The sequence below is a fragment of the Cardiocondyla obscurior genome, linkage group LG17 (assembly GCF_019399895.1).
Source record: "Cardiocondyla obscurior isolate alpha-2009 linkage group LG17, Cobs3.1, whole genome shotgun sequence".
Classification (NCBI taxonomy): Eukaryota; Metazoa; Arthropoda; class Insecta; order Hymenoptera; family Formicidae; genus Cardiocondyla; species Cardiocondyla obscurior.
Genome location: NC_091880.1, coordinates 1,637,869 through 1,650,794, shown reverse-complemented (window position 1 = coordinate 1,650,794; position 12,926 = coordinate 1,637,869). Strand labels below are relative to the sequence as shown.

The 12,926-nt window shown below is 42.4% G+C and overlaps 1 protein-coding gene across 1 annotated transcript in view; it reads left to right on the top strand.

Moving 5' to 3' along the window:
• Positions 1 to 12,926, top strand: part of LOC139109328 (serine-rich adhesin for platelets) — a 59,405-nt gene that overhangs the window by 29,143 nt on the left and 17,336 nt on the right. Inside the window, exons 2-3 of the mRNA XM_070668302.1 lie at positions 8,913 to 8,984; positions 11,914 to 12,056. Coding sequence (XP_070524403.1) covers positions 8,913 to 8,984; positions 11,914 to 12,056 — 215 coding nt within the window. The remainder of the gene's footprint in view (positions 1 to 8,912; positions 8,985 to 11,913; positions 12,057 to 12,926) is intronic.

Sequence of the window (12,926 nt, the reverse complement as noted above, 5' to 3'; positions counted from 1 at the left end):
TCATATCAATTTTGCCCCGCGCATCTGTATTTATAGTCTCGGTTTATTATTTCTGATTTATTCATTTCTATCTGTTAATATTAATCAATTATACACGAAATTAATTGCACGGTTAAAATTTACTTTTCGATTTTAACATTTCATTTGCATTTTGTGCGTTAATAATTCAGATCGTGCCGGCGTGTCACTGCCACGATACCTACATGCAAAAATGGGCGGAAAAAGGGGCGAAGGGGGGTAGGAGAGAGGGAGAGGTACATCACGGCGGAGTAGTAAATGCAAGGAGGAGAGTAAATATCCACCGAGAGGGCCGGGATACGTGTTTAGTTTCCCCGACAGCACCTTGACGTGAGATTACGGTGGCCGCGTATGTGGCGGAAAATATTTTTCTTCTCTCGGATGAGCCCGAGCACTTTGTAAGACGCGGATATCCAATACGGGGGGTCCACGGCGGGGGCGGGCGGGGACCGCCCTGTTATTCTTTCGGAATAAAAGGCCAACTTTCCGGGCGAAAGAATCGATCTGGCTCCTCTCGCGCGGTACGCGCCGTTGAGATTCGAGCCGGATGGACCGTGAGGCTACTCTCTCATTCTGGAAATAAAGTATCGTCCACGTTTCTGCCCTCCCGATCTCCCTCCCCCCCCCCTTCTTTCCACCCCTTAAGTCGATATTTGACATCGACGTGCGATAATCTGCGTGTGTGCGCTAGACAAAGTGTATGTACACTCCTAAGATGCTTTTTATCGCACTAACATCGTAAAATGATTTTCCAACTCTCGACAGCAACTTGGAGTTCCTGAATACCTTCTTTTACGAACTGCCTCCAACTTCTTCGGTTCTTTTTATCCCTACGTTCTATATATTTCTATTTTCATTCGAACGATCACGATGTACAAATACATGGATTTCGATTGACACGGCAAACGAACGTATTTGTCGAACTATCGTCGATAATTTAATATTTAATTTGATCATAAATGTATCTTTATCATTTTTTTTTTGCTCTCTCTCTCTCTTTCTCTCTCTCTTCTCTCTTTCGAGTACACGTATACGTTTTTATTATATCCGAGATTTATTTTATACGCGAAGTTGTTGCTTCCTCGAGAGTTTTTCTGAGTCATATAAATGTCAGGAGAAGAAGGAGGACGAAAAATTTCGAATTATTTACTACAGCGACTTACAAAAATGTATATACGAGAGAATACTTGAAATACTTTTCCGAAGACACGTAGAGATATGTCTATGCCTCCTTTCCGCATTGTGCTCTGCCTCATTATCTGATGCACCTTGACGTTTTAAATTCGTCACAAGAAATTCTTTATGAATAAGAGATAAGCACTTGTTATCCCCGGATTTTCAAAAGTTCCATATATCCTCGTACACTTTCAAAAATGCAGGTTTTTCTCCTGGTTTATTTTGTCTCGCAGCACGCCCAGACTGTATATTCGGTCAGCATATTTTCCACACGTTGCCTTTTGTGCCTTTTTACCGTCGGGGAACGCGATAAAATTGCTCCTTCAATTTATGGCTATTTTTGAGAAATATTTCGTCCTTTGAAGGAAAGCTCGCCGTTATATTTCGATGCGAGGACCAGATTTCTTTACTTCTCACAAATGTTTCTTTCAGAGAAACATCTCTGCGCCGTTAAAGCGATGCTTACGAGTTAAAAGACGCAATCTCCTTCCCCTTTAATGATATCACGCTTCGCGATCCGTAACGGATGTCGCTAATAAGTTATCAGTACGGAGCGCTGCGGTATCGGGGAACTTCGATCAGAAGTTCGAGTTTATGCGACGACACCGAAGGCAATCGTCCACGAATGTACCCACATATTTTTATCGTCGAAGTTTTAAAGCCCCCGCGCGAGATCTACGGCCGGTTCGGTAACAAAAATACATTGTTTTCCGGAAAGCGGGAGCTTTCGCGGCAGCGGCGCGATTTTTAACCTTGTTTTTACGGTGACCGCGTCCGGGAAAGGGGAGCGGGATCGTGAACTTTAAACCTGGTGATCGGTAAGGAGAAGATTGGCGTGGGCGAACTTAATCCCCCTTTGGTTTTTGATTCCGCGTGCAGGTGCGAGAGGGAGAGGACGACGGTGAGCCGGGGAGATGAGAATCGCGTTATCGCGCTAATTGGCTGTCAGTATCGGTAGAAAAGAACTTCAAAGCTCAAAGCTTTCCACGTACAACCGCGGAATTCTACGCGAATAATCCGACGCGCGACCGGTTCATTTTTCCACGCGCCGGCTCCCGGAGAAGGGGAAGGGAAGCAGGGAAAACGGGCAATAAGCGCCGCAGGGCTTACGTGTCCGCCACGCGTTTGTCCATGCGTTTCGTTTTGCCGATTTAGAAAAAAAAAAAATGCCGATCAAGGGGATCGCGGGAAAAACACCGCGGTATTTTGCCCGTTCTATTTCTCTCGGAATTAAGATTTATCTGTTTGTGTAACTCGACGCGCGGTACAGGTTGAACCTTTTGATTTTATCGACACGAGAGCGTCGTTGCAATAATATTAAACGCTTACGGCGATAATAAAGCCGCGCGATACGGGGTTTTAATGAAAAATTCGAGATCCGTCTTGCCGCAGCGGCAATCGCCGTGAAATATCAGTTGAAACATCTGGGATCGAATAAAAATCAGTTGTAGATTTTGATAGATTGTTATTTAGAGGAATATCGCGCTTGAACTTAATTGTTGAACTTTCGTTGACGATTATTTCGGTTCCGATATCAGAAGGAGCGGATAAAACGCCGAAAATAATTCGACACGGCAGGGTAGTGAAAGTAAGGGCTTCTCGAGCTCGTGGACTTGCCACAGCAGGAATCGTAGAAGGGTCGGTCGATGACCCCGTGGCCCATCGCGGCCGTGACACAAACGAAAACAGCCCGGAAGGGACGAGGGGAGGCCCATCGGACAGTCCGATGTCGTCTCCATCAGCAATATCTCTATCGCCCTTGCTGCGCCAGTAACAAGATCGATTTCTCTCCCTTCTGAATATTCTCCAGCAAGGTCCCCGTATATATGTGGAAGACCCCGCACATTAGAAATCATATCTTTTTTTTATAGCTAAGATTGCTTTCCGCCGTGATTTTGACGTAACGAAGCGACGAGGGTTACTTGAGGGTTTGATAATTTTTTCGAGAAGATTGACGTTGAAAGTATTTCTCAGATAAAACAGCGATGTCTCATTTTTACTTCGGTTTTGCGCTGAGAAATCATAAACCATTTCGCGGAAGACGTTCTTGGAAGGGGCGCACTTCGAACGGAGCGTAATCAACGAATATTGCAAATAAATTCATCGAATGCTTCGCATACCGGTCTTCGTCGGACTGTCGAATCGACGTTTTTCCGCCAAGCGTTATACTTGAGTTGGCAGTTTCCCAAAGAGTGCGTGGTCGGTGCATTGCTTTCGTGCCATTCTCCGTATGCGATCGCTTTCCGAAACGAAACACGGGAAAATGCCCTCTGAATGTTTTAAGCATTTACTTCCTCGGTCTCTCTCTCTTTCTTTCTTTCTTTCTTTCTTTCTTTCTTTCTCTCTTATTCTCTCTGTGTGTTGTATTTTCTAAAATTCAAGAACAGATAAAATGAAACGTCAGATTCTGAAAAAGACGCCGCGATGCAGCGAAATTCGTATTGTGCGCGGATAGTGACTTTTGCATAGAGGCAATGATTTCTTTTCTTTAGTCTCGCATTTAAGAGTCTCGAAAAGTTCAGCCGGCGACTTTCTCCACCCCTTCCTCCCCCCCTCCTCCCATTGTGTTCGATTGCGGCAATTCTCCCATTGTAGAAACATTAAATCGCTCTTCAATTCATTCTGAAGATTGGAACTTTGTTAAACGTTATTGTCCTATTCAAAATCCACGTTTGTGAATCAGATATACATATGAATAAAGCTCCACTTTATTGTTGCTGTTTATGATGAAATAAATATTAATATTAAAATTATTTTCCAATAACATAATTAGCGGCTCTTTGATCATTTATATTATTTGCATGTAAATTTGCAGTTATCGCCGACAAATATTTCACAGGAGGATTATTTAATTCTCTTTTTTCCTCGTTCTCTTTTTCCTGTTCTCTCCTTTAGCGGGGAAAAAAAAAAAAAATGTGGACTCATTCACAGTCCGTGTCACGGATACTATTAGTTATCGGATTATCTCGCAAGTGTGACAAACTTAGGCGTTCGAGTTTTATTGCGCAAGAATTTCAGATAAGCGATGCGTCATAATGTTAATTATCTCACGCTTCAAGTTCAGCGTTATAGTTTACCGGTTTTCCTGCCCGCGGATTAAATCAATTTTACGAAACCCAGCCAATCGGATAGATAATAATTGTTGGTTTCAATATAGATATATCGGGAGAAAATTAAAAAGCTCATTAACACTCAAATGATTAAATTATATGTATATTTATAATTTTAGCCTTGTAAACGTATCGTCGGGTATGTTATCGCGTATATAATCCAGCAAGCACAGCGCGTTACCGCCTGAAACGAATCGGCCGATTACACAGATCATTTTTTTTTTTTTTTTAATAGACACCGCATTATTTCCCTCGCGAGATATCGCTTGATATCTGTATATCCTTTAACGGTGACGTATCGGCTGTCGATCGGGAACGAGAATCGGAGAACGTGTCGGCGACACGCGCCGTTCTTTCAACGGCAGACATCGAAATTCTCGAAATATGATTAACTGCATCTCGAAATAGTAATTTCTTATTAATAATTGCACTTATATATCGATTGTCGAGCTTCACGAGCAACTGGATGGCTGCGCGAAATTAGAAAACCGATACGACCTGCATTTTATGTTGCCGCGGGATTTATTTTTATTTCCAATATATAAAGGGAATTTCTTGCTCTCTGTCTCTCTCTTTCTCTCTCTCTTTTTCTCTCTCTTTCCACTTTTTAAGTTAAAAAACTTATTCCGTCCGCTTTAAACGGATAAAATTTACAGAAAGTTTATTTCAAATAAAAATTGAGACGTTTCGATATCGAAGAAAGAAGATAAAGTTTTTTTTTCTTTTTTTTCTTTTAAAGTGGAGTTAATTACGACGTTATTAAAATATGTTATAAGAACTAGGTGATTGCTGTTCATTCTCTCTGCCGTCTTACGTAAATGATGCATTTTTAACAGCTTTTTAAATTCTATAATAATACCGTAATGTATTCTAAAGGAAACGATCGTTAAAAAAGACGGGAAGAACATAATTGGATTCTGACGCGATTCTCTTCGTTATTACGTATTGAACGATTTACGCATTCACTGCATATTGAATGACGCACTGAATACATGGCAAATTAATAACCACTTGCAATTATATGAAACAACAATTTCATTAATGCTAATGAATTTTACGGGGAAACCCCCGTACAAAGCGTTTGTTTTATTGAAATTTCATCCACGTTTATAATTTTTATTCAAATATTTGCCGCATGTTTCGACATCCATGGTGCTCCGGTGAACAATAATACTTGTTTAATCCAGAATCGATCAGAAACTGCTGCAGCTGGAAGTTTAATTGTTTCCTATTGCATCGCCCGATCTCGCGCAAAAGCGCTTCGAAGCGGTTATTTGAAATAAAGTTTTTTTTTATTTTATTTTATTTTATTTTTTTTTTGTATTTTTTATTATTCGAAATAAATGTTCTTCGGAAAGATTAAATAAAGTCTCGAGATATGCGTGGAATAAATGTACGCAATAAACCGATTGAACGCATTTTTGTAGGTTAAAGGTTAAAAATATATTAACAAATAACGGAACTTTTCAATTAACATTTTCCTTTCGGTACATTTATTGCAATGCGGATGTAAATTTAATTTAATTTGCGTTAGTTTTAAATATTAATATAAAACGATGTAGAAATTAAATCGTAATTATTAAAAAGAAAAAAAAATATATATATATATAAATATCGTTACGGAATGTTATAATTTATTTCACAACGATATGCTTTTAAAAACGTAACAAACACTTGATTCCACTTTAGAATTATTATTAACATCGTGGACTGAAGAGAGAAAGAGATAGAACGCAAGTGTCTACACCTACTTCAGCGTAAAGAATTAACCCATGTATGCATTGTCTAAGAAAATTCAACTTTAAATCTCTTCTGAGAAGAACATCCTTGCTATTCTATATCGTCTTGCTATTCCACGTTGTCATAAGCTTGTTCCTCACGTCTCGTGAAGTAGCACTTTGTAGAAAGCTGGAGGAAACGCTAACTTAACGTTTGTCCACCTTGAGATCGCGGAGAGGAAATTACGAGTGAGAGAAAAGGAATATTAATAGGAGCTTCTCTCTCTCTCTCTCTCTCTTTTTCTCGTTTTCTTCCTCCCGCGCCGTCTGCGGGATTTGTTATGTGAGAACGTAAAACCATTTTCGTCGGAAAGAAAACGAAATCGAGGAAAACGAGGTCCTCTCTTCGCGAAGAAGGGCGGCCCGCCGGGTCGCGCAACACGAAAGTTGCAAATGGGTAAAGTTACGCGGCGGCCGCGGCGGGAGGGATCGAGGGGGGGAAGGACTTTCTGTGTAAGTAACCGAGCTTGCGAGTTGCGCTTGCGAATAAAGCTCCGGTCTAACGATCGGGCAGCGTGCGTGCTCGGAAAAGAAATCGTAAGTCTCGCACCTGCTCCTGGAAATTTTTATCACCGTCCGGATTACGTTTGATTGACTACGAGCTCTTCTCCGTTCGTTGTAACAAATGTTTCATATATATAAATATATAAAGATAAAATAGCACTCGCCGGAGGGAGAGAGAAATATACGGAAGGGGTATGAGTTTCGCGAGCCTTTGACAGTGATATAAAATGATAGAAAAATTAATAACAACGCGAGATTACGTCCCTTTCATATTGCAATTTCAGATTTTAATTAAATTTGAATAAAGTAGCCCCCTTCTATTTTTAATATTGAACATTAATTTAACAAGTTGATCTCAAGCCAAACTCACGGTAATAACAATGATAATACGCCGTGAATGAACTCCGTTTGCACGACGGAACCCGAGTGTTTCATTTTTCGTAATAACGTACGGGCGGATGGAAGCCTCGAGGAATTTCGCGCTGCCTCAATGTCAACCTCAAAAGTTATTACGCGATGGATCCAGCTGACCCAGATTCGTAATTCTCCGGGAAAGTTGGCCGTCGAATCAATCCCATAGATCCGCGAACGAGATCGGACCAGCGGGGTAAATCGATTTTGATAAATGCCGCGAAATTAAGCCCCGGGTCGCACACGATATTTCCGGTGCGCTTTTGTCACGTGATAACGCTAAGCGGATTGGCGAGCGGGAACTTACACGTCGCGAGAGCGCGCGCAATGGAACGGATTAAAAGCTACAAAATGATCGCGAGTGAAAAGTTTGTAAAAACGAAGGGGGTTGGGGAGGGAGGAAAAAAAAATGAATAAGCCAAAATGAAATTGGAGCTGCATAAAAAAGTCCCGATGTACTCGAAAAGTTGGGCGGCCGGGGAAAAAAAAAAATTATGTTCAGAAATAAAACTGCCCAACGAGAGGAAAGCGAGAAATAACAGGCGAGTTTGGACGTTCCCGTAAATAAATGCGGGTGTTTTGAGATAATAAACCGCGCAGTGCTCGAACCGAATTTTGTTTTTTCTTTTTTTTTTTTTTTTTTTTTTTTTTTTTTTTTAATATATGTATATTCTTGCGCCGAGAACAAAAAGTATGCATGAAACGACGCTGTATCTGGTTTTTAATCATTTGATTAAAGTGCTCGGGTGAGAAAGGGAAAAGGGTTTTGTTTTGAAACCGCGACGCCTTGCGCTGATTGCATTCGGCGCGGAATAAATCTGATCGTGTGTGGACCACACGTGCGGGGAAGGAAATTGCCTTAGGAGAACTTATTGACCCGTATTTCATAATAAAGGTCGACGTTACAATTGATTTGTGACGTTGGCCGTTGCGCAGATAGGACATCGGTGTTCGCCGTAATAATCTCGCGTGCCCGCGGCCTTTAAAGATTTACGAAAACTTGTTGCACGGGTATATCGAGCTGATGTTATTTCCGTGAAGACGCGACGTGTAGTAATTAGCTGATCGTACGGGGAACGTAAAAGCATCTCCGCGGTTCTTGTACATTTTACGAAGGCTTGTATTTTCGAAAATTTCACATTCCTCCGATAATAATTAATTATAATAATGCTTATCTTACAAAATATATATATATATTTTTTTTTTTTAAGATTAGACACAGCAAATTAAATCTCTTCTGTTTTATACTATATACTGTAAAAACTTACCTACAACGATGTAATTTCACGCCCGTTGTATAAAGCACGGCTATTGCGTGTAATTTTCTTACAGTGTAGAAGGTAATGTTCCCTAGGTATGACAAATGCCCAAGGTTTCGTAATCCATCACGGCTCCGGACCCTTTTCCCTTCGCCGAGGGCTCGCGTGGGCGGGTTTAAGGGAGCGCCATCGTGTCTCGCGGCCTGTTTACCTCCGCGCATCTCCCGCGGCTTCTTGCCGGGACGCAAAGATGCGCCCATTCCCACACGTTGCACCCGGGGAATCTCGCCGCACACACCACCGGCCCCGTCCGGCATTCCGGATGCACGATACGTCGGGCGCATTCGCGGGGAATTTGCGGGCGACGTGTCGAATAACGTTCCTGGATACGTAACGTTCGCCGAGAATACCGTCGGGCTAGGTATTCCCTCGCGAGAAGCTAACGTCCCTTGGTCCTGCGGCGCTCGTGAGAGGACCCCAGCATCTTTCCCCGTTCGATCTCCCGAATTTGCGCGCGACTGCGCCGATTAAAAAGAATTTCCTTAAAAGTTAATTTTTTTTAAATAAATTTTTTTTTTAAATTAACGCATAAGAAAAGAACGACGACGATTAATCTTTGAATATATCTTTTGACTGTTATCCTTTTACTGTTGTAGCTCCAATCGTCGGTTCCAGCTACGCACGGTGGATCGTTCACGAGCTCCAAGGGACAGGAATATTTTTTAAAGGTGCGTTTCCGTTAACCCGAAGTAGATTTATTCATTTTAAGTCGGGCTCGGGAAGGAAATTTATATTGATTTCCGATTTTTAATTTAACAACGAGCGTTAAATCTGCCGTTACCGTCGAAGCCCTCGTTACCTCTTTGAACATCGTTATTGGCTCTTTCGGCAATCCTTATCCTTTGACGCGGTAGACGTGCACGTAGCGAAACGTGCCGGAAGATGGTAAACAGAATAATATTATGTGACATAAAGACTTTGCCGAGATAGATAAGAACTTCTATATTTTCTCCATCTCTCGCCGGCGAAAAACGCTCCTCTCAAATATGTGATGAGAAATGTTTGCGAACAAAGGAAAAACGTTTTCCGCTGCTCGCGACGATAGCGTAACGTGTGTGCGTTACAAGTAATATAAGTCTCTGTATCTTTAACTTAACAATCGACGGAGCGAGAGGAGTTCTTCGCGCCGCTATCGCGTTACATTAGTATATTATTTACCGGACTGCCGCGTAAATGTCTGCTATTTTCAGTTAACGTCGCTTTCATTTGACGGCGAAACTTATCAAATGGGAGCTTTACCGGAGCGAAAATGTTTTTTTTTAATTTTTTTTACGGTCTCGTTCGGTTTCCTTTTTTGTCGTGCCGGCGAAATATATTTCGAGGGAAAAAAAAGAAAAAAACTCCCTCTTGTTTGTAGCAGTCACTTTTTTTTACATATCGTGGGCGCGACAAAACGTCCGCGAGACGAACGAGATGTTTTGAGCAGCGATTAATAAAAAGAACCAATGAAAATCATGGCCGACATTTACTCGACGGATTTGCCGGCGCCACGTCAAATTCGTTTCGATCGACGGGTATTTGCGGTTTACTGCCGCGAATATTGTGCTCCATCCGATCTAACGTGTTCGTAGTGGTGCGGCGGATTCGCGTAAATCTTCTTGATGCGTTTCGCGCTCCATAATCAGCCCCCTTCATCCTACGGGCATAAGAGCATTGCGGTCGTAAAGTATCTTCGCTGTCCGCGAAGTGGCCATCTCGATAATGACACGTTGAGTCTTCTGCCGTGCTGCTTTTCAACATCAAAGCTCACTTCAATCCTTTGCTTTACAACAACGGAATAAAAACAAAGCTAAAGGAACTTCCTATAATTATTTTATATAAAAAGTACACGTGCGAAATGAACGACGCGCTTTCCAGGAATAATATTTATTATTACGAAATTAACGCGAGACAATTTTCTAGAAATTATTTGCGCGAGCAACGGCCGTTCTAGCGCAAGGAAAGGACCGTTCGCGGAGTCGCGAGTTGGTGGAAAAGCACGAAATCGACACGTGACGAGTCGAGTCTCGTGCGAAACCCTCGAAGGAAATGAACTGTACGTCTGCTCGCTCTTTTTCTTTTTTTTCTTTTTTTTTTTTTTCTTCACCGTCTGGAACCTTAGCGCGTCCGGGTAATTGCTTCGAATAATACAATTCCCGAATAACCCCGCGGCTTTAACCACGTTATCAATCCTCCGCGGAACCGCATGGTCCTCGGCAAACAATGTTTGCCGAGGGAACGTCGCTTCAAAGTCCCCCGGATAAATGTCGTTACGCTCGTTACGCGGCCGTGCTCTCTGCCGAAAGAAACGAGCCCGCGAACGCGGTAGGGCCACCCCTCTCCCTTTTAATCCGTTCACGACGAAAGACTTTTTCGATTATAGAAACCGACGTTCGCCGGGTCTTACATTGATACCTCACGACATAATAATCTTAAGCTTCTTAAGGGAACGTATATAATTCTCCTATCGATGAAAGTTCTTACGTTTCTAGGCTGAAAATTTTTATTTCCTCCTCGGGGTAATTTTTAAACAACCGCTCCCACGTGACGTTTATATTTTCCGAGATTAAATCTCCTCGCGCTGGAATGTCTGCAATTCTTCGGCGATGTGAAGCCGCGCATTTTCCAGGCCCCGAAGCCTGCCTCGTAGTAACGTTAATCTTTGCCTTGCGATAACGCGCGTTCTGAGAAGTTGCATAATCTAAAAGCCATTTCCTCACACGCGACAATACCGTATTTCTATTATTAATTTTTTTTCTCTTTTTTTTTTTTTACGTAATACGCGCTGTATCGCCGACGTAAAACTGTCGACTACGTCGATACGTCGAAGTTGAAAACTGCCGTTCTTCGAAGAACGTTCATAACCGGGTCATGGTTTTCGATACGTCGTTCTTTCGAGTAGAAAAACTTTGCGCGAGCGTTAATTTCTAATTTATATTTCTCAGTCTTATTAATTTTAAATCAGCAGTATCATATTAATATACATTAATCCGGAGTTTTTTTTTTTTTTTTTTTTTTTTTTTTTTAATATCTTGGATGGAAAAAAAAATATAAATCTCTGAAACGGAGACAAAGGTGCACTTTATAAGTGAGTACGTTTTAAATTTTACTTCCGTAAATTTAATTTATTAAATGCACGGAAATGTAGTCGGCGGGAGGAGGGAGGAAAAGGGCAGATGAGAGACAGATAGAAGAGTAGAAATGCGAAGATAGATATAGAAACCTTGGAAGATACATAAGATATAGAAGCGGACAAACACATCGAGTTAATTAATTAGAGTTACTTAAGGCAAGGTATAATATTGGTTGTTTACCGCCGGCGCAAATAGCGAGCGCATACAGATAAATATAATTTGTAATTCTATTTATCTCTATGTGCTCGCTAATTGTAATTAGGCGAGAGTGAAAGAGCAAGAAGAAAAAGGCGAGAGATAGAAACGGGATGTGGTGCTCCGAGTAAATCGAGGGCTTCGATGCAATCGGGGGGGAAAAAAGGGTCCCTTATTCATCAAGCCGAATCGTCGTATTTCGCGTCGAACGACGTTCGCCACCTCCGCGTACCGTCATTCCCATGATTTTCCGGGCTCTCTTAATCGGAACCTGGCGGCTTGTTCGCAGGGGCTCGAGGCGACGCTGAGTGACAGCAAGAAAAAGTACAGCGACAAGGTGAGCGCGCTTCTGTCAGCCTGGGAGCATGTCACCAATTATATTCCTGCGGCACCGCCCGAAGCCATCCAGTCTCTCATAGAATGGGCTCACAGGTGGGTATCACGTCATCACGACGCGTCCACGATTACGCGGCCTATTCCCCGATCAACGGGGAAACGCATTTCGCGAAAGCGCAAGCCTCGTTGTCGCGCTCGTTCCCCGTGTCGAATCAGATAGTCGAATAAGACTTGGTAATTTTTTTTTTTTTTTTTTACGCTTATTTTACGCGTCTTTCGCGACGTCGTGGATTCATACATTTGGCCAGGAGCTCAGGCTTTAATCTGGGAAAGGGCGATAGGTCGGACTCGTCCAGCGGATATCGACAACCCGTTGTTTTCGCGGGTATGACACTTTTACTGCGCGGAGTTACCTCTGGTAACGACTCCAGACGGCAACGTTAGTCTTTTAATTTTATGTATTAATATTATTATTTAATTTACGCGTCTGAATAATTGAACGCGTAACGTCGGGTCTACCAGGCCGCGTTTAACATTAAATTATGCATGTTAGTATTGCATTATGCGAGGATCTCCACGTATGACCCATTTAGCGCGCGGCGTGTACTGGGACGACTTTTTCGCGTTGCCGGCCAGGTTTTTGTTTTTTTGTTTTTTTTTTTCCTCGACACAAAGGCAGCGCGAAACGAGTTTCGATGTAACAGTGTCGTTCTACGGCAGATGAACATGACATAGGGGAGGCAGGGAGAGAGGAAGGGAGACAGGAACGCGACGAGAGAGATGGATTGCGCTGAGTAATGAATCTGCACGTATGTAGTACCGCCACGCAAACGATCCTGGAATTTTGAATAGCAATGCGACGCAAATTCACGTTAACGTGACGGGTGTACAAGCGAGGCGCCCTAGGGCTATAGGGCGGTCCAAAAGGGAGGAACACTCCTTGCGAAGTTCTCAGCCTCTTCCCGT